At 41.1% G+C, this 22,402-nt stretch overlaps 1 protein-coding gene across 5 annotated transcripts in view; it reads left to right on the top strand.

The window, feature by feature from the left end:
- The window catches only part of PRKAG2 (protein kinase AMP-activated non-catalytic subunit gamma 2), a 216,945-nt gene that overhangs the window by 182,467 nt on the left and 12,076 nt on the right, over positions 1 to 22,402 (top strand). For all 5 annotated transcript variants that reach the window (XM_054638079.2, XM_054638070.2, XM_077189179.1 and 2 more), the window contains 5 exons: positions 4,668 to 4,777; positions 17,879 to 17,960; positions 19,473 to 19,531; positions 20,970 to 21,015; positions 21,694 to 21,748. In XM_054638079.2, coding sequence (XP_054494054.2) covers positions 4,668 to 4,777; positions 17,879 to 17,960; positions 19,473 to 19,531; positions 20,970 to 21,015; positions 21,694 to 21,748 — 352 coding nt within the window. The remainder of the gene's footprint in view (positions 1 to 4,667; positions 4,778 to 17,878; positions 17,961 to 19,472; positions 19,532 to 20,969; positions 21,016 to 21,693; positions 21,749 to 22,402) is intronic.

The following is a 22,402-nucleotide window of genomic DNA, read 5'->3' as shown; positions in this document are numbered from 1 at the left end:
TTAATTTCATATGAAACTTTGAGAAGTCAGTTATACTAGCAGTTGTTCAGGTTAATAAGAATGTTTAGGTTCTTAAGTTTGAATTCTTCAAATGACTGAGAGTTGCCAGAGGTCCCAGCCCTCAATCTAAGCATGAGGACAGGGTTATGGAGAGCTGCTGTAGCATGGCTGTGGTGGAATTAACACTTTAAAGAAGGTGAGAGAACCCAGCCTCTGTGGAACTATTTCTTTTAAATACTCCTGGAACCAATGAATGAACTTGAAATCTGACTGGATACCAGGAGCATAACACAGCTGAAACATTAAATATAGCAGGAGAGGTCCTGATTGTATTGTTGAGATCTGGAAGCACTTTTGGTCCAGGATCTTGTTGGGCCATCCCAGTAGGAACACAGCCTAGAAATGCAGCCTGTGGCTTGCAAGAGACACTTCTGAGGAACTCCCTCTAGGTTTTTATGTTGCAGTATTTGGAAGCTTTTCCATGACTGTTGACATTATATTCCTATTCTCCATCTGCAGCAGGCACTTCTTTTTTTTTTTTTTTTGTGTGTGTGTGTGTTTTTGTTTTGTTTTGTTTTTTTTGTTTGTTTGGGGTTTTTTTTGTTTTTTTGTTTGTTTGTTTGTTTTGTTGGGGTTTTGTTTGTTTGTTTTTTTGGGGTTTTTTGTTGTTGTTTGTTTGTTTGGGGTTTTTTTGTTGTTTTTTTTTTTTTTTTTGTTTTGTTTTGTTTTGTTTTGTTTTTTGCTCTTCTTTTTTTCTGCTTTTGAAGACCTTGAAATTCTGAGAGGAAATCACCCTGCAGGGAATCATCTTGCATTTCTGAGAGGAAATCACCCAGGCAAAGGCATGAGTGGAACTGAAGGATCTGTTCAGTAGATCTGAGGAAATGGCTTCAGCAATGCTGCAGAAGTTTCTGTGTCATTCATGAGTGTTCAGATGGTAGTTCTACCTTAGAGCTCTCTGAATAGAGAATTATGCTTAGTACTGAGTCCCACTGCAATCTGAGTCAGTATTGATGAATAATTAATCTATCAAAAAAAAAAAGACCTAGATGCTCTTGTAAATAACATCTACTGGGTGAAATAAAAAACAAAAGTATGTCTCATTTTGTAGTGAAGGGTGGGAGAAGGGGAGAAAGCAAAAATCATTTTGGTGAATAAGACTGAGGAGCAGAGTGGCAAAAATACAAATAGATTGATTTTCTACTCTTTAAAGGATCTCTAACAGTAGGAGCAAATAAAATGCCAATGCAGAGAGTTTACTCTGTAAAAGCCTGTATGACAAGGTGCTCAACTTCAGCTGTCTGACAGGGTTTATTTGTAACCTTCCAGGTGACTTGTCCTTCTTTTCTATTAAAAATTGCAAAAAACAGCACTGGGAATTTGGATATTTTTGCCTTCACCTTGTGGAGAGGGGTGCACATGGCCAATGTCCTCTTGCAAAATAACTTGCAGCTGAATCTTCAGGAGATCAGCTTGCATGAGTGTGCACCCCCACAGAAATACACATTCAGCTCCTTATTAGTGGATTCTTCTCCTCCCTGATCCTGCTCTAGATTCAGATGCCTCCTGCTGGGAATGTGCTCTGGGAGCCAGCTGATGTGCAGAGGATGAGCTGTGGAGAGCTGAGCTTTGGCTGGAGGCAGTGCTGTGCTCACATCTCCTGCATGCTGGGCAGATGATCTCGGGTGCAGGTCAGAGATGATGTGCAGAGGCTGAGGAGGTTGTAAGTCAGGCCAGGAGGGATCTGTCCACATCCTTCCAAAGGAAATACTGCTCTGCAGGTGCTGCAGAGGCCTCAGAATGAATGGGCAGGGAAAATATATTTGGTAGCCCCTAGGAAGGTTTGGTGGCCTTGGCATTTTTTGTGGCCCTGGCAGGGTTTGGTGGCCCTGGCAGGGTTTGGTAGCCCCCAGGAGGGTTTCCTGGCCCCTAGGAGGGTTTGGTGACCACCAGGAGGGTTTAGTAGTCCCCAGGCGTGTTTGGTGGCCTCCAGAAGAGTTTTGTTGCTGCTGGCAGGGTTAGGTGGCCCCCAAGAGGGTTTGGTGTCCCCCAGGAGGTTAGAAATGGCCCCCACGAGGGTTTGATGGCCTCCAAGAGGGTTTGGTGGCCCTGGCAGGGTTTGGCTGCCAAATCCTGCCAGGGCCACCAAACACTGGCAGGGCCACCAAACCCTCCTGGCAGTCAGCAAAACCTCCTTGGGGCCACTAAACCCTCCTTGAGGCTACCAAACCCTGCCAAGGCCCCCAAACCCTCCTGGAGGCCACCAAATAGGACTGGAACAAGAGACAAAGCAGGTAAGAAAGTAGAAGTATCCTCATGGAGATGAGGGTGTTCTGATTTGATCAGTTATAGTTGCAGCACAGTGGTGCTTGGATACAACCCAAAGCACTGGAAGGGGAGAGAAACTTTCAAGAGGATTATGCCCTCCCTGTGCAGGGGGTGAGTGCATCCCTGAGATGTGCTGAGCCTTAGGTTTGGGAGAGCTTTTCTCCATTGAACACCTGTGTATGTACATAATATACACATAATCCACAGTACCTGCACAAGGAATTGGGCTGTGGCAGCTGCTGAGCATTCCCAGGCAGCTGAAGGTGTTAGAAGGTCTTTAATGCCCTTTCCAGTGGGCACTTGATGGAGTTGTGTAGGACATGAGAGTTAAATCAGTGCTGCTGATTTTTGCATGTTCAGTTAGTAACTAATAAAGTGGTGCATTGTACTTACAGTATAAGGATCTTCTGTAGAAATAAACCTCAGCTCCAGCTGGACAATTTGATCCTTGTCCAGATCCTGCTAGAGTTTCCTAGCTATTTACAGGGGTGTTAACAGTGCTCACAGATGGCTATCTCATGCTTCTGAGTATTTTTAATTGTAACTTTGCAGTTAAAATTCAAGGGAAGCAGTCCCTTTGTGGTGTCTCCCCTGAGCTGGAAGACAGCACAGGGTGAGATAACATTTAACCATTCCTTTGCATCTGGGTGGGGATTGTTGAGGTCCAGCTGAGGTTGTGTTTGGAAGGTGGGAATGTGTGGTAAGTGAGAGGAGGGTTTATGGACACAACCTTCACTGTGCTGTTGAGAGTTCCTGGTTGTGGCTGCCATGAGCAGCCTCCCCTGATGGAATTGTTCTGGCTCACAGGTATTGTGCTTATCCTGATACATTTTAAAATTGTTAGTGAGTTGGCAAGACTCTGTGGAGCCATGATGGGCTTTTTTTCAGCTGGTTGTTTTATGGTTTATAGAATCTTTGAATCATTTAGGTTGGAAAGAAACCTCTTAAGATCATCAAGTCCAACTGTTAACACCATGTTCACCATCCCATGTTCCCAAGTGCCACATCCACACAATTTTTGAACATGTCCAGGGATGGTGATTCCACTGTTCTGGTGGAATTAGAGGCGTTCCTATGCTTGTTTCTACCTGTAGTATCTTAATTGTTTACAAACTTGAGATTGAAGTAAATAAGGGCTCTTGGGACTGCACTCTAGGATTGTAGAAGCAACCATAACTTTCTAAAGACCAGACTTATTGATTATTTATTTAGTTATTACTTTAAGAGGAATGGGAATGGGAAATTAATTACTTTCTCAGTGTGTAGAAGATGCTGGATCCTGGAACAGCCACTTGTAGGGGAAATCCAGCTTTGCTTCTGTAAATTTGGACTAAAAAGGCTGTGCTGAGCCATTTGGTGGAAATGAAAATGTATCCAGAGCAAGAAAACTGATTTTGAGCAAATCTAGCAAATGAGGATTTTGAGTTTTTAACTCCTTACTCTGATGTTCTTTAATGGTCAGTAGGTGCTTCAAGGAGTTTTTTTATTTGTTGTCTTTTATATTGTGCTCTTCAAAAGTGTAATATGTGTCCAAGTTTCTGTGGAATTAATCCAGGGTCTAAAGGGCACATCTCTGATTGAGGGATTATCCTTGACCGAGTTCTAGGTACCTGCTGGAAAGAATAGAGAGCCAAACAGCCTAAGAAAGAAAAAGGTTAATGTACCTTAGCAAATCTAAGGGTTGTATGCACATGCATCTGAACAAATGCAAAGGAAATTTAAGGTAATATAGATGGGATTGCATGTCCTTGCTGCAGTCATGCAGCACTAAAACCATTCCAGCCATGTGGATCCTGGGTTTATAAACAAAGTGTTGGAGTTGTGATGCTCTGTGTAGCCTGAAGAGAATGGAGCTGATTACAGAACTTGCCTGATGCCTCTTTAGAAAATAGAAAATTGCTATTGAAAAGTGAAACAGGTAGTGGTAAAGATTCAAGAAATACTAATTTAGGGAGCTTGAGTTAGTCAAGCCCAACACTTTCAAACTGTCTTCCTCTGTATATAATAGTGTTGAGATGCACACTCCTGTAGGTTGCTGTTAGGGGAAAAAAAAAAGAGATTTTTTTAAGAATGTAACTCTCCAGCATGCAGGTCCTTTCTCATCAAAGAAGAACAATGCATTTTGTCTTTGTTACATTTAATCTGAAAGGAAAGAGAGTCTGAAATGCAGAGTGCAAACCTGTGACTGTCTGTCCAGATCTGAAGGTGTGAATTTGAGTTCACTTTAGGGCTGTCCTTCTGCACGATGGTTGATTCAGTTGATTTGGCATGTTTTTTTACTACTCTTTTTATTTTTTTAAGGTTACTTAAATAAAACAACACAATGTTTTTACTTGCAGCACTTGAAGAATCGGAAAGTGACATTTATGTGCGATTCATGAGGTCACACAAGTGTTATGACATTGTTCCAACAAGCTCTAAGCTTGTTGTTTTCGACACTACGCTACAAGTGAGTATTCTCCTTTCGGTCTGCCTTTGCTTGCAGTTCACTTTTATTTTTTTTAATGAGTGTTTCCTGATTGTTACATGAAATTTGATCTCCTGAAGAGAAGCACTGCCATCGTGCTGTGCTTTGACTGTACAAAATTATATTGTTTCTGCTGTGTCTTTCATGTTGTGCCAGAGGAGGAGTTGGGGGAAGACATCCTAGCAGAACAGAAAGAGGGGATGTAATCTGGTTTGCAGTTGAAATCTCTAGCTAAAACCAAAAATTTCAGATGAGCCCAAATTTCTATTGGCTTCTTCATGGTTACCTGAATCTTCATGAAGACATTTGGTGTAAAATCCTCGTGCAACAGCTGAGGAGTACCCAGGTGCTGTGAGGCTGTTCCTACTATACTGATAAGACAGTTTAGGACTCCAATGGATGGCTTAATTATGCAAATTATTACATTCTCCAGAAAATTTTTGTTTTCAGCTTCTCATTTTGCATTTAATCAGTAAATCATCTGCTAGACTCTTGGCTCTGTCTGAAGAGTTTGTTTGCCAAAAGAAGGCATTAGCTGCCTGCTATAGAAACAGACTAATCTGTTCTGCCGTGTGGTACAAAGCTGTGGCTTTCTTTGTTTCCTGGATTTTGCAGTTGGTATTTTTTTGCTTGCTTTGGTTTCTTGCTGTTTCAGTGTGTTTTTCCTTGTAAAGATGCTCAAATTCTGACTTAACTAAGCCCATTTAGTAATTTTGGTCTGGAATGTGCTACTCAGACCTCAGCTTTCCGCAGTCAGAGGCAGCCAAGCAACAGATACTCAGTCCCAAAACATTCACAGACCCATCTTGTGTATCAGATAATTGTATATAGTGCTGGATTGAGTGCTGTGATCTGAAAGGTGGAAAATCTACATTGACTTTTTCACCATCTTAGAGAGGGGAAAGTTCTGCAGTGTTTCCTTTCTTCTGCCTGGAAGAGAGGATGACTGTCAGCTCTTGAGTAAAAAATTTAGACCTCTTTAACCTGAAAAATTAGATTTAGGATGATGGGGTTCATTCTTTCAGCTCTTCTCAAAGACTGTTGGCCTCCTTTTCATTCCAGAAGATATTTTTTCCTCACACTATGCTGGGAGTTGGTATCTGCAGTGGGCATGACCCACAGCCTGCACTGTCAGTGCTCCCCTGGGTCACTGCTGCAGTTGGAGGGATGATTGTTCTTTATTCCACTTACCAGTTCATCTTGAGGCTGCTGGGACAGGTCACTGATTCTTTTTGGAGTTTCCAGATCTCTTGATGAAAGACATAGTGCCAGATACCAGTTTTCATTGCTGGAGCTGTGCTGAGAAAATGCTGTTAATGTCAAGAAGTGAGAGTTTCCTCTCCTGGGGGTGAGCCAGTGTGAGGTAACACCTGGGGAAACTGTCAGTGAGTGAGCCTTGGGAGTTTCAACATAAAGGAGAACTGGTAATTTAATGGTAATGGAAAACCTCCCACCAGCACCTCACCAAAATCCCTGTCTTGTTTGGCATCCTGAGGATTGTCATGGATTACAGCTAGAAGAGAACAAAGTCTGATCATGGAGTCTCATTCTCAGTCTGCTTCTCCAGGTATTTGAAAGCAGTGGTGGTAGAAGGGAAAGCTGGAGTTGTTCATTCAGACTGTACAATAAATATGGACCAGATCTTGAGTTTGTATTGCTGGTGAGGAGCTTTTTCCCCCTCTGAACTGCTTTTTTTTTGACTTTGCATTATTACATGTAATCCCTTGCATTACTTTTAATTTATAAAGTTATAAACTTTATAAATTAAAGTTGACTTTTAATATTTTACAGAGTTCTCTTCCAGCATGGGCACTACCTTCCAACTTAGCAGGTTTTGGAGAACTATTTAAGAAAACACTAAGAAGGGAAATCTGAATGCTTCCCAAGCTTACACTGTTAGGAGGTCTTTTAAATATTTCTGTTCAGTATTTCTGTTTAGTTCTTTAGCTGGCACCCTGTGTTCATGTTCACCAATCATTCAGCTTGATTATTGTGGCTGGTGCACAAACATGTATGGAATTTGAAAATAGAACAGCATTTTTTATTTGTCTAAAATAGCAGAATAAGTACATGGTGGAAAATTAACCCAATAAGGGTGGTCAAATAAAATTTCTAAGCTGTTCCTTGCATTTTAATTTTTAATGTATAAATTACTTATTGTCTAGTAGTTCAGGACTTTGTATCAGTTAATACTTTGAAAACACAGCTCTGAAACTGACACTCTTCAGTGTCCATGAATCCTCTCAAATGGATATTTGTCTTTTCTGGCTCTGTTTCTTTCCTACCCATATCAGTGTTTCACCTAATATAAAAACAAACAAACACAAAACACCCACCAAAAAAAAAAAAAAAAACCTGATGCTTTGAAAAAGTTCTCCAGTGATTTGAATTCAAGTTTTTATTAATATTAGAACTAAAACACACAATTTAGGAGCTCACTTCTTGCCTCCCTTAATATAAGTTAGTAATCATCAGTGGAGGAAGAAAAAATGGAGCTGGGTTGTGTTCTCATGGCATCCTTTGAAAGATTCCAGATTTTGGGATTTTGTTTGGGAACAGTGTCCCATCTCCCTCTGCTGGTCAGCGATCACAGCACACATCACATGTTCCTACCCTGGAAAATGATTCCTGAGATACTTTGGAAAGTATTCTAAACCTGTTGTTAGTTGGGGGAAAATTGGAGATGTTACCCTTATATAACAGGGCACCACCAGTCATACCACTGAGGCAACACTGATTCATAAAAGTAAATATTTAGTCTCAGTGTCTGTGAGGGAATTAGGATGAGGTTTCAAAGGGAATCTTGTTTTAGCCTTAAGAGAGGGGATGGTAAGGTGTCCTTACACTGGAAATAGAAGGAAGACTGAGGTGCCCTTACCCTGGAAATAGAAGGAAGGCTTTAAATGGCAGAAATAGCAGCTACTGAAGAGCAGCAGAGGGCTGAGAGCCTCTTCAGCCCTGTTGTGTGTGAGTCAGGTGTGGGGAGCTTGGTTCCAGCAGGGCTGGCTCAGCTCTGTGTGCTGCAGTGTGCAGAGCACAGGCTGCTGTGCTCCTCTGTCACCTGCACACTGTGGCTGTCCCAGCTGGGCTCTGGCTCCTGCACCTCTGTAGCAATGCTGCAAGGGCCCTGACAGAGGAGGAATGATGAGGAGGACTCCATTGATATCAGAAGGCTTATTAATTACTTTATTATACTATAATATTCTATACATCTAAAACTGAATCTGTTAAGTTCTTAGCTCTGTACACAGCTGTATATACTGTACTGAATTTTGTGACTGTCACCTGACAGTCCTGACACACACACTCCTGAGAGGCCAAGGAAACAAAATACCGTGATTTTGGGTAAACAGTTCTCCAAATTGCATTCTACTTTTGCACAGACACAGGCACAGCAAATGATACTGTGTTTTCATTTCTGAAGGAAATTGTGTTTTCTTTCCATTCCAAAAAAAGAATTGTGTTTTCTTTCTCTGATGTTCAGAGAATGTGAAACCTAGAAATATTCTTGGGAAGAACTGTGCCTTGATTTTCTCTGTGAAGAGAAATGTGGCTGCTCACCTCTGCTGGCCATCAGCTCGTGTGATGCAGGAGAGCAGGGCAGTGTGCCCTTGGCACCCAGCATGCACCCTGAATAAATGCAGTGTGCTGAGCCCTGCTCTGCTCACCTGCCTGAGGCCAGCTAGCACAGCTCAGTTGGCCTCAGTGAGGTTTCACCTGGAGCTTCCCCAAACCAGGAGCTGCCTCTGCTCTGCCTGCCTGGAGTGGTGCCTGGCCCATCTGAGCCCTGGAAGTGGCAGATGTTGCCTGGGAAAATGTTTGCTGGCACAGTTTTCTTGATTTAGACTGACAGTGGACTGTTCTTTCACCTTTTCAGTTTATTAATACTTATTTGCTCCTCATAAATATTTATGGAATAATATTGAGCTTTGTGGCCGTGCCTTTCCCTGCCTGGGACCCACGAGTGCTCCTTGTTTGTGACAAGCTGCTGCCTTTGGCTTTTCCCAGGGGAGATACTGTCTTTGCTTGGCACACATGAAAGCAACTTCATAAAGTCTGATCTGACCAGGAAGGGAGTCAGGAGACAATTAGATGTTATGAGCTTTCTTGTGAAGTCTGGAAATTTGACTCTGTGGATGATGGGGAAATTGGGCAAGTTGCAACAGTGTACAGCTCACAGTGGATAAACTTTCTCATCTTTTACACATCTCCTGAGATGTGAACAGGAGAATAAACCCTCCACAGCCCCTAGGAGGGCTTAGGGAGGTTGCCCTTGAAGGGCTGCTCTAAGACTGTACTTCTTCATTCTAATGATGCTTAATGTAAATGGCTCTGGATTGTTTTTATGATAGACTTCAGGAAATCACTGAGCTGAATTTGGATTTATTGGTCAGCAGCTTGTGTCTTCAGCCCAGCATGTGAGCACTGACATTTGGTGTGTAGATGATCTGGGGGAAGGAGGGGACACCCAGGGCTGCCTTTTCTTTCTTTTTGTTGGTTTTGACCTGTGTCAGGTACATACAGTGACACAGCAATCTGATCTTTGCCTTTGATGGTAAACAAAACAATTCCTGTATTAACTAAAAGATGAATGAAATATAACACTTTGTTGACATTCTGTCTGCCAGGTTACTTTGTCTAACATCATCTAATGTGATTTCAGTTTTTCCTTGTTGCTGCATGCATCTGGTTTTTTTAGAGGCCAATACATTCCCTCCCCACCCCATCCTGAACAGTATTAGCATTTTTTAAGGAAATGCCTCTTACCTAGCTTATAGCAATCTCTGAAGCTTAACTCCAAAAGCTTTCTTAAGGCCAGATTTTTGTCTGACCTTGAAAGAAATGTATTAATTTGTTGTGGCTTTGCCCAGACTACACAAAGATGAGAAGGATTAGCTTGTTTTCTAGCACAGAGCAGTTAACCCTTGAAGAGGAGTGTAGAAGGTGAGTGTTAGGTGGGGACTTCCCTGCTTTCTGCAGTCCCAAGAATGATCTGCTAGCAGATGTAGTGGCTGTGTCCTGTGGAGTTTGGGGTCAAAAGCTCTGTCTAATCTTTGACTAAATTTTAGTCTTACCTGTTACAAGTAAATTTGGGTTTTAATAATAAAACATACATAGCTTTTGCTCACCATGACCTTGAAAGTGTTTTTAAAGCATTTGTCCAGCACTTCTTCATAAACTAATAAAAATTCTACATGTTGATGTGGAAACAGTCATCAGAATAAACTTTCAGAATCCTAAAGACTCTTTCCTTTTATTTACTTTTGTATGCAGAAGAAATCTTTGTGTGACTCAGTTAAATTATTTAACCTGTCTGTTTAATGAAATTACCTAAGTTGTTAATGGACCAGATGTTGTTATCACCAGTGTAGGCTTTTGTCAGAACCTGTCACTCTAGTAAAGAGCTCAAATAATTTTCTACCACTTAACTAAAAAAAAAAAAAAAAACATTTAAACAATGTTCTGGAAACTTCTTTAGTGATTTGACCAGCTGGCAGTAATATACCTTGTAACTTCTACAGAGCATGCAATGGATTCAACATTAGAAGAATGGAAGAGGATTTATATTTCTCTTCCTTGGGCTGACTCTATTCAGTAAATGGATTTATTATTCTGATTCTCTCCAGGTCATTCTTGACTGGGGTGTTGCCTCTCTCCACGGTAATGAGATAAATCAGGCTTCCAGGAATAATGCTCCAGGATGGTTTGCTCCCAGAACCACAGAGCAGGCTCTGGCTCTGCTGTCACACAGCTCTACAAAGGGGCTGCCTGTCTGTTCCCTAGCTGGCCTTGAGGCTTCTCCCTGATGAAGCTGCTGCTGTCTGCATTTCTGAGGAGTGTGAATACCCCTCCTTGCTAGCCCTGCCCACAGAGCTGGAAGAGAATCATCTGATTTAGCTTCTAACCAGCTTGTGGGCTGAGGCAGGGGAGCAGCCACATAAAAGCTCCCTTCATTGAGATCAGGCTGGAATCACTACCATAATATGGGAAGGCTGTTGTGTTTTTTCAGAGCTTCTCCTATTGCTGGTATACAAGCATAGGAGTTTGATTCCTGCAGCTCTCAAAATCAATAGGAAACACTCATTTGTGGATATTGGAGGAATGATGGTGTCACTTAAACAGAAATTTCTACAGAGGGTGTAGGTGAGGTGTTTGTGCTTGGCTGAGTGAAAGTTACATATCATTCTTCCTGCCTTCTCTGCCCCATCACCACTTTTTGGATAAGATCTTAATCTGTGAAGGAATTTCTGTGCCCTTCCCCATGCAGCTGATCCCACTGGCTCTGCCCCTCAGATTGACCTGATGTTCCCTCTTAGCCCATTGTGGTGTGAGATCTGACAGCAGAAAGCTCCAGTCTGGGCACACTGACACAGAGCATCAGTGCAGGACTTGGTTTGTGCCTTTGGTTGGACTGGGACCTTTCCATGGGCATGTGGTGTGGGGAGGAATTCTGCATGTGGACATGGCATTTGCTCCAAGGGGAGAAATCTAGAACATGTGCTTAGTTTTAACTTGAGGATGAGACTCTACCTGTTACTTTTGGGGTTTGGCTTGGCCCTGAAGGGTGTTAAACCATCACATCTCACATTTTACTCAGCTATGGTGATAAGAAATGCATGATCTACCCAGGAGTGCTCCCTTTCCATCACCTGCAAAAGATAAATTAATTTTGATCTGGTTTCATACAAGCTTTCCAAAATTGAACCTGAGCTAGAGGACCTGACTATGAATGTTTATTGGTTGGGGTTTTTCAGATGTTGAAGCAAGTGTAGCTGCCCAGTTAATAACAGGTTTGTCCAGTGTTTCTCCAATCTACTTGGTAAGGTAAAGGAGGAAATTCTACTTGAAATTCTACTCTTGGTCCAAGAGTGCTTGTCCCTTGATGAAAGTCTTTATTGTCCTTAAGTAGCCTCTTGGTTTGACAGCATAGTCCTTTGAGAAGGAAATGCTTCTAACAAATTCATAGACCAAAGAAAAAATCATTGGAAAATGAATTTGAATGCAGCAGTCACAATGCTGAGGTGGTTGGTTGTGTTCTTCATACTGGTTTAGTCTCCCCAGACAGTTTGTAAAAACATTGGATTATATAAATGCCACAGAAGAGAGATTTTTAACTTTTTAAAATAGCTCCTTTACAGGACCATAGTTCTCTGTGACTTGGAAAGATGTCTGGATTGGGCATCACAACTTTATTTGAAGGGGAAAAAAAGGAATTGCAAGTTAAATATGCTTCCCAATGTGAATTGCTTCAAAGTGAAATTGCCTTGTGGAATTGGAGAATATTTAGCTTGTACTGCTTTTGTATTATCAGGATGGTAATTGTGGGATCTGGTGATGAATGCAGGAGTATTCCAACTTAGCTCATAGGAAAAAGTCCTTTAAAGGTGATGCCAAGAGCAAGGAAGAGGAGAGCTGTCCAAAGAGCTCTGTGGCAAAGTTATATTTTCAACTTAGTAAAGTGTTCATAACATGTTCCCAAAGAATATTTCATGGGCTTTGTTCAGGTGGCAGCCTTGTAGAGAGGAAGCACTGCCTGGAATCCTGGTGATGGGAGGGAGTAGCAGGGGAGATGTGCTACACACCTGTCTGCTGGAGCAGGACCATCAGCTTTACCTGCAGAAGGTTTTTCTTTTTCCTCTCTTGGAGACTTGCTAAGATTTGGGCAGCCAGAGAACTTGCCATGCTGCTTAAAGAAGCACAGTCCTGTTTATGTTTGGCTAGAAACTGTTGCCTCATTCAGGAGTCTTGGCTCATAAAACACACTTGAACCAAGGGAATAAAGTGTGGGTTGCCCAGGTTTTATGCTGTACAAAGGTTGCAGCAGAGCCCTGATGGTTTTCCTGTTACAACAGAGACCTGTGTGTCTTCCTGCTTGGGAAGAAGTATTGAAATGAGGGTGTTTGGCCTCTAAAGAAGGAATTCTCAGAGTAACTTTTTCTTCCACCTTCAAGTTCATAACAGTGAGAACAAAGGCTGTGTCTGGAGTGACTTTGCCACATTTGCTCATGTTGTGGAGATAGAGATAATGCTGTTTTCCTTTGAAATCATAAAACTTTTGCCCCTTTGCAAGGAGAAACCATTGAGAAGCCCCTCCATGGTACTTAAAACGTGAATGTATTTGTGTAGATATCCAACCTTCTCCTTTAGTTCTTCAGCTACTCTTGCCAAGTCTGCTAAGACTGGATGCCTTCCTCTTGTAAATTCCTTTCAATGATGTGTCAAACTTTGTACTTTGCTATGTTAGGAAGGGTGGTTGTTTCTCAGGGACTGCCTCAAAGATTTGGGTTTGATACTGAGGTCTGCGTGTGTATTTTTGGAGGTATTTGTCCTCTCTAGTTTTGTACTCCTTAAAAATAGTTGGGAATAAAAACAAGCTGGGAATTTGTCAACTTACCCAGTGAAAATGGTGAATGTTCTACATCACTTAGAACATCCATCCATCAGGAATCAGAGATGATAAAAATGTCAGGGATCAGCTGGGTCTGGTACTGTTTTTATGGGAGCTCTGTGCCAAAGATTGTAAGGAGCTTCTTCCTTTCTCTTGTGATCTGATAAAATAGACATTTCCTGGGGTTACTTAGGGGCTTTCAGGCAAGTGACTGATGCTGGCTTATCCAGTGAAATAGAGAAACATTTATCATCCTGCCTTTTGATGGCAGCCACACCACGGAATTTCTGGCAGGTCTTTGAATGCTGTCCATGCTACTGGACAGGGATTTGCATCATCCTCTTGCTTGGTACTGGCATATCTGAAGGTGTTCCATGGCTTTGTTTCTTACTTCTGCCACCTTGGAGCCTTTTCAGTGAATTTTGTCACAAGGCAGTGGTGCTGAGTTGTGTTTTTCAGCTCAGTAGGATTCTCTGCTCAGCTCTGACCCTTCAGCACCAGGAACTCTTTTCATACAACCATTTGTCAAGGACAGGGATCTTTTTGCAAGGCAAATGAAGTCAAATATTTCAACAGCAGCAGTCACTCTCCTTGCCTTATGGGGCAGTCCTGGAAGACAAGTCTGAGGCCACTGGTTACTTATGGACATAGTTACAGTTTCCATAACACAGTGTTAGGTAAAACAAACGTGTGTGTTGTACAAACACTGAATTTTTGGAAACAAGCTCATCCTCAGTTTTCCTTTCAGGTGGGTTCCCTCATTCACAGATGTTTACTGGGGAGAGCATTTCTGCAAGGGCTTGTAAAATCCCTGGTGTCTGGTAAGGAGGAGTGTCCCTTGCAGTGTTTCCCAGCAGTGAGGAAAAATTTATTCTGCAGGCTGGTGAAATCTTCTACCACTGCTCCTGGTTTCACTGCCCAGTAATCCAGCTATTTTAGGAGCTCACTGACTCTAAGGGACAAGGTTTTCCAAACATTCTACCTGGAAAACAGGACTTTTATGTCTGGGTCTCTTGCTTTCTTGGTAAGGACTGTTGTATTGGAAGAGGCTTTGTCCTCCTTCAGACTTGCACTGGAAATGCTTGAATGGTGTGCAGAAACAGTGACCTCCAGAGGCTGTGTCTAACCTAAATTACTCTGTTCTTTTATTCAGCATATGCACCGTGTAATGAGTTCCTGTAGTAAGAAGAGCTTGTTCCTGTTGTGCTCAGTGTAGTGGAATTGCAGCTCTTGTTGAGGTGATCAGTGATAGATCTAGGATTTAATTGCTGTGTTCTTTTGCTGAAATGTGACTCTTCTACTTAAAGGGCAGAATCTTGGAGAAGACAGTCACACAAAGTAGGATGGCTCTTCTAATTGTAAATGTCTAGACATCATAGTGGGGGGGAGATGGCATCTGTGGGATACAGTTTAATCGCTGTGGAGGGCTGGTGAGGGAGATGGTATCTGTGGGATACAGTTTAATCCCTGTGGAGGGTTGGTGAGGGAGATGGCATCTGTGGGATACAGTTTAATCCCTGTGGAGGGCTGGTGAGGGAGATGGCATCTGTGGGATACAGTTTAATCCCTGTGGAGGGCTGGTGAGGGAGATGGCATCTGTGGGATACAGTTTAATCCCTGTGGAGGGCTGGGGAGTCGTGCCCCAGCTGACTGTGAAGTCAGGGTGAATGTCAGAACAGCCACTCAGTTTGGGCAGATAAATCCCATTTTTAGTGGCTCATTGTGTGTGTTAGGACATGGTTAATGAGAACAAAAGTGCTTTGTTTAAAGAGTGTTTGTACATGGTGTTGAACAGCAGCAATCCATGGGCTCTGGCTGCTGAACAATGGGTTTGTGAAGGTCAGGCCAGTCCAGCACTGTGGGCTGGAGAATGAACAACGCTGTTGGAGGTCCAGAGATGGGACATGGTGCAGATCTTCAAAGGCTGCTAACTGTATATCATCAGAAAGCAAGGTCCTTGTGGGTATTTTCTGCATGAACATCACTGGAACATCTCAAAGTGCTGGACAGAAGCCCAGCTCCACAGCCCTGTGCTTGGCTGGCCACCAAGCAGTCCTTTGGGCAACTGAAATTGGTCAACCACAGAAACTGCAGGATGAGTATCTGTTTGCACTAGCAAGCAGTTTTAGCAAATAAGAATGAAGATGGGTTTTTGCTTTGTAATTACCTCACTTAAATAAGAGACAACTTTTAACATTAAGAACTGATGGCATTATTACATTATTTAAAAGGTGACCATGTAAAACTTTCTACAATGCAACTGAAGGCAACAACAGCAGTGTCACTTGAGCGATGGTCTAGGAGGACAGCCCAGGGGGTTGAGTTTAAGTATTCCTTTACTAAATTTCAGTGATTTATTACATCAAATGTTTAATATTCTTCTGCTTAAGCTAAAATCCTTGTCTTTTATGAAGGATTTAATTCTGAATTGTCTTAATAGCTGTATCTGTTCAGCAGATTTTATCTGTTCAGATTTTCCAAAATGTGTCTTTTAAAGCTAGACAAGATGGCACCTAACTGAAGATTCTTGTGATTCTTGGAGACAAATAACTTGCAAGTAAATCAAACAGCAGGATCAGGGCAAGAACGTACCCTTTGAAGAATCCTTTCTTTTCCTTCTGGATTGTCTACAAGCTCAGCATCTTGAGTAGTATATCTTTGGAACACTCTCTCTTAAAGTGTCTTTTCTGAATCTAAAATATGACCTCAGCCTTGCTGTCTCACCCATCTGAGCATGGTGCTGGCTGGTGTTCTTTGCTGCTGCTGTGTCTGGGAAAGAAGTAGTAGCAGGAATTTGGAGACTGCTTGAAGTGCTGTAGTTGGCTTTCCACACATGTTGTGCCAGAGGCATGCTTCTCTTCCAGGTTATCAATTACAGGGCTTGTAAACTTGCTGGAGGAGTTGTGTTGCATGATTGCTATCTGGGAGAAAGCTATTTCCCCTGGCCTCAACAGGTTAGCTGTTCCCTTCTGGCTCTGATCCTGCCTTGACATCTTTTTCTCTTGTGGAAGACTGGGGACATGAGCTGACAGTGACTGTGACCTTGTGTGATGGCTCAGGGTTTCAGACAGTGTGAGGTCCTTTCCCATTTTTATGATGAAGAACGTTTAGAACTTATTTTGCCCCAAGCTGGAGCTGGTCTGTGTGCACTCACATCTGTCTTGTATCTGCTCCCAAACAGCTCCCTGCTTTTGCTGCATCAACTCAAAGTGTGATGCTGTTGTGTGAGAACACTTCATGTGTCTTGCCAGGAGGGTTTCTTTGTGGTTTCAGTCTTCCTCATGAGTTAGGATGCTCCTGTGGTGGATTTGGTAATGTTTGTTTAGGCTGACTCCTCCTTGTTTCAGCAGGGTGGCTGAGCACCTCTGGCACCTTTCTGTTGAGCCATTTTCTAGATAAATCCTGTGGATTTAGTCTTACTTGTGGCCCTGGGGTTCTGTTGTTGTTTTTCCCCATGTGGCTTCTTCAGTTTCAGTGCAGTTAAGGGATGATGGCTGAGGGTTATTCCTGTTCATGGGTGAGATGGGATCTCCAAAGTCAGGAGGTAGCTCTGGGATCTGCCATCTGCTGATGTCTGGAGGGTAGATTGGCTTCTCATGGTCAGGGAGGAAGCAGTCAGGCTGCATAGATGTAGCAAGAAAATGCAGATCACTGCCTACATCCTTCCTTGCCACTGCTCCATTGGATGCTGATTCCATTGACTGTGAAGCCCTTTTATTCCTATTGATCTGTTGTGGAGAGAATCCCCTTGCACATAATTTAAAGTGGACCTTTCAGATACTGATGTGAAATCATGATCTGTTCAGATTGCAGTCACTCAAAAATTGCAATTCTGTGTTGTTTGGACCAAGGACAAATTTCATGGATACAGAAATAAAGATTGGTTGTGTCCTGGTTTTGTGCCAGGTCAGGATTTGGACAAGAACCATCCCTCCTGTATTGTGTTTTCCATAGGAAGACTGTTTAGGGGTGTGGGCAGGACAGGAAGGATGTCATACTCCAGCACATCACCAGATCAGGATTTTGAGGTGCATCAGTGCCTGAGTCCTTCATTTTCAGAGAAGCAGAGTTCACAGGGAAGTATTTCTTTCCAGAATGACACCATGACCTTGTAACCTCTGATTCTGGGGAGGATTCATTCATTAAAAAATTGAAGTACTTGGTTGATTTCTTTAGCAGCAAAGCAGGACAGGTAATTCTTCTAACTTTCAGTCATATTTAGAATAATCAAACCCTTTTAAATTTGTATAAATCAGGTCTAAAAGCTGTAGGGGACATGGAACTGCTGTTGTTTCAATCTCATATTTTTAACAACTTGCTATAGTAAACATTGACTAGAACATAGCACAGTCTTCATGTGTTAAATTTTAAGGCCCTCTAGTTTATATATCAGAAGCTATAATGTAGAATATTGGATATATCAGAAGCTTTAATGTAGAATATTCACAAAATAAAAGAAAAACAGATCTGGTTTTTCTAAGCTTTTTCTAGCTTTTTAACCATTTTAAAAGGTAAAGGTTGAAGGGTTTTTGTTTGGCATTGTGATTCCTGTTCTGTTTTGAATGCCAGCTACCTGTTATAGTGCTTTTGGGTTTTTTCCTGGTGAAAGGGGAAACCTTCTGATGGTGTCTGGTATGTTAAATCAAGGCCAAAATTTGAAATGTATTTTGGTTTGGGTTTGGTTTTTTTTTCAGGTAAAGAAAGCCTTTTTTGCCTTGGTGGCAAACGGTGTGAGAGCAGCTCCACTGTGGGAGAGTAAAAAACAGAGTTTTGTAGGTAAGTAGTTCTGACATTTTTCAGGATTACTTGAATTTCTAAGGTGCTTTATTGTTGCAGAAGGTGATCTGAGCCTGGCCATCACAAAACATCCTAGAGAAATAATGGCAAAGAGAGTTTCTTTCCCCTCCTTGTGAGGAGTGAAATGTGCCAGCTTTCACAGCTTTGTTGTGCCTTGAGAATCATGAGGCTTCTTTTAGGTCCCAACCTTCTGAAATTCAGTGTCTAATATTTGCACTTCACTGTGTATTTAAAAATAAAGGCAATGGTCACAGAAAGGAAAATTTGAAAACAGGAACTGTAAAGAGAATAATTTAATATCCTGGTATCCTGATGTAAGTGCAGTAGGAGGGTGTCTCTGCCTGTGCTCAGTGAGGATCTCTAAAACCAGAACTGAAGCTACAGAGTTGTCCCATGTTGGGTGAAAAACATTAGATCTATGTACTGCTTTTTTAAAATCATGTCATTAATTACCACAACAATAATCTTCCAAAACTACATCTCTTTCAGTTAGAAAATGGGGTCACAGTGGCAGTGACAAATAGAATAACATGTATTTCTTGTGACCTGGAATATTGAGGATTCCTGGAAATGAATGGTAGATACTTAATAAAGCATTTGTTAAAATACTTTCAATCCAAGTGGGGAGGAGCAGTCTTGCAATACACCATAGGAGTGCTGTGTTTTTTATTTTCATTTGACTTAATTTCATGTTCTGTCTGTAAGCTCTACTGATTTGAAGCTGACCTCCAGATTAATTTTTCCCTTCCCCATTTCTTAGTTTCTTCAGTTTAGATGTAAGAGTAGTAAACAGTGGAGCAATTGCATCTTCTCAAATCTAGAACTTGAAAGCTCAAAAAAGATTAATATTTTCAGGTAACTAAACTAATCATCAATATTATATTGCATAGCTTGGTGTTGGTGCTTAAAATATATATAAACACAATGGATGTGCTATTTTTTTCTTTTGAAAAGTCACATTTCCATACAGGCATTGAAGATTACCATGGAAATGATTGAATGAAGTTCTGTAATAAGTAATAGTCAAGAAAAATGTATTATACTGTTCCTTCATTTGAGTCTAGGAGTCTGCCTGACTTGGCAAGTACATAATGAGAATGTGTCTTATTCAAAAAGAAAATGAAAGACAAGAATAGTTCTCCAACTTGGAAAGATGTTCTAAACCCCCTCTTTTCCTTCCATGCTTTTGGGGGTGGATGTGGTCTGAATTCAAGGGGATTTTTGAGTAAGATTGAAAGTGAGGAGAAGCACATGGGTTATAATATTGAATATTACTTCAGATGTGTTTTTATTCTGAAGCACTATGTCAATGTGAAAGTGAATAGACAGGGTTTTGAAATCCCACTGTTAAATAGTCCAATACCAGTAGTATTTTACATGGATTTAACATTTATCATATTGTATTGTGAACATAAATAGAGAAAATTGCTGAAAGTTCTATATGTTAAGTATATATCTAAAGACCTTTTTTTTATGTATCACTTGTTACAGGAATGTTAACAATTACAGATTTCATTAACATACTGCATAGATACTATAAGTCTCCTATGGTAAGTATGATGTTATACTATAATTTGATAATTTAATACACAGTACAGGGACTGATATACCAAACTGATAAGTTTATGATGATTGTCATTATTATTTAAGTCTTTGCATGGTAACTTACAGAGGCTTGGATGCTGTAAAAAATTACTGTTCTTGAAGTGGTGGTATAGAATAAACAAGTTAAACTAGTTAAATATATGCAAATATTTTAGTTACATGGCTGAATTGCACAATCAGTTGGAGATCTGTTGACTTCAATTAACTGTAATTTGAAATTCCCATTAGCAGTCAGTTGATGAAATTCTCTAGCTTGCATGTTTATACAAACATTTACATCCCTTTCTTGCTCCTGTCAAATCACAATTCCCCCCCTACCAATTAAAACATATGTATTGTGTTTTACTAGCTAAAAAATCAAGAGCAGTTGGATGGAGCAGACATCTGATGTATTTGCCTTCTCAAAGCTCATGTTACTTTCAAAAATTGATAGTGAAATTCTCATCAGATGCCAGTAGTGTGGTGCACTGTCCTTTCTTCATGTTCAAGAATTCTTTTTTTCTCCCTGGGGATTGGCAAGGAGTGGGGGGAGGAACAAATGAAAAGTGCTTGCACACTGGGAACTTCTTTAAAATTGTTTCTGTGCTGTAATGACCCTCTGCATCAATATTACTGATTTTCCATGAGACTTTGCCTGATGAGTTCTCACTCATTTACATTGTCTAAGGTCCTGTTCACAACTTCTGCTTCAACTGGCAGCAGCAAATAGGAGAAGCTGAGGAGGGACAATATCTGACTTAAGTGATCATACAGTCTTCTGTAAGAAAAATAAATAAATGAACGTTCCATCAGGGAATTCTCTAGTTTTAATAGGTGAAATTATGCAGAAAATATGATTCTGAAGTATTTTAGTCATTCTTCCTGAAAGCATCAGGACATTCAGTGTGAAGCACATTGCTACTCATGTGCTAGACCATATCCACCACTGAGTGATGAGGAACATCCAGGTAGTTTCTCCCTAAAAGAAATGCTCTTGCTTGTCAGTGCTAAGGTAACTTTGTTCTGTTGGCATTAAGATGTCAGGTGATCAGGGTAAGCTTTTTACTGGTGTGGGTGTGTGAGGAATCCCCCAAGGGTTTTACCCTGGATGGTTGTTTGAGGGTGGCAAGAATGACTGAGGTGATGTCTCTGAGTCCAGAAAATACCTGGGCTGCCAACCTGGCCCAGTAAAAGGCTTTCCTGTCCCCTGAAATGATAAATCCAGAATTGTACTCTGCATTAGGGGCAGATAACTTTTTTCCTTGTTACAAGAAATGTTGTGTTGGACTGTTCTTGCTCTGTTAGATTTTCAGCAGTGAAATAAAATTATTCAGATGTTCACAATGTTAATGATGGATTTAAAATGAAATTATTTCAACTTGAACTTCCAACTACTCATTGTAGGTTCAGATTTATGAATTGGAGGAGCACAAGATAGAAACCTGGAGGGGTAAGAATATTTACTACTTGATTGATCATTTACTAGGTTCTGATGTTTTTCAGTAGAGTGGATTTTGAATTAATCATAGACTTCTCTCCACATATTTTTTAATGGAAACGGAAATAGTAAAAGCTTCTCTTTTGGCTCTATTCCTTATTTTTCTGTCTGAAACAGCTATGAACTGGTGGTCTGGGCTGTGTAACACTTTGCCCCTTGTTCATGGCTCTTTAAGAAAGGAAAGAAGCCAGTGGAGTGAGGCACATGTGGAGTGGGAATGAACAGAGCTGTGCCTGAGTGAGCTGCACCCTGCAGCCAGAAATTCATGCAAAATTCTGGGTGTGCCCAGAGGTGCTGAATGCAGGAGGCAGCTCCATGTACAAAGCAGTGTGTGTCCCATGGAGTGATCCATGGAGGTATCTGTGTGCAGCACACACTCACAGAACCAGCAGGAGGAAAGGATTATTTGTTGTAATTGCAGTGACCTCTGCTGGTATCAAGCTTAGTCCTGCTTTTAAATTTAATGTCTTTTAATGTCAATATAGAGCACTGTGCATAAATGGTAGAATAACTAACTGTAAATTGCTCTCTGCCACTTAATTTTGTATGAATGAAGTCATGAAATGCTTTCGTAAAAAAGCTGATGTTTTTGTTTGAAGTGGTAACAGTCTATTAATTTTCTAACCACAGAGCTTTATTTACAAGAGACTTTTAAACCTTTAGTGAACATCTCCCCAGATGCAAGGTAGGATTTCACTGTTCACTCTGCTTAACTTGAAATACACTAACACTGTCTCAACTCTGAATTTAAGGCCTCTTTATATGTAAGAAGAAATAATTTGTTTTGTAAACTACAGTACAATAAAGAAAGATTGTCTTTTAATAGAATCAGGAAGGAGTGAGAGCTTATTTTTATTGTGGGTGAAGATATCTTTGATTACCCTAAGAAGAGAATTTTAAATTGAACTTTTGTGGTTTATCAGCATAACTGTTCTGGTAAATGAGCTAGACATGGGTCAGAATTAAAATGCAAACCAGCCAATAGGATGACCCTTCAAACTAGCCTGCAGATCATCTTAATTTCCTGAAAATCAAAAAATTCAGAGCCCTTCAGCTGTCTTGTTCTCAGCAGTCACAGTAACTGGAAACTTAAAGCCCTTTTCAAGGGAAGTAACTTTCCTTAAGTAAAGGAAAGACAATATCTCTGTGGTTTGTTCTGCTCTACTGTAAGGCTCTTTTTCCTAAAATATAAATGACTGTCCTTTTCTTCTTGATGGAAGTTGAGAGAAATAGTTTTTAAACTGTCATTATGCCTTTTGTAATAAATAACTTGAGAGGGAGATTTAGTTGATCTCTTAAATCTTGAGCACTATTGAATTGCTGAACTGGAGGGTGAAAT

The sequence above is a fragment of the Agelaius phoeniceus genome, chromosome 1 (genome assembly GCF_051311805.1).
Source record: "Agelaius phoeniceus isolate bAgePho1 chromosome 1, bAgePho1.hap1, whole genome shotgun sequence".
Lineage (NCBI taxonomy): Eukaryota > Metazoa > Chordata > Aves > Passeriformes > Icteridae > Agelaius > Agelaius phoeniceus.
This window is presented reverse-complemented; position numbering and strand designations above follow the sequence as displayed.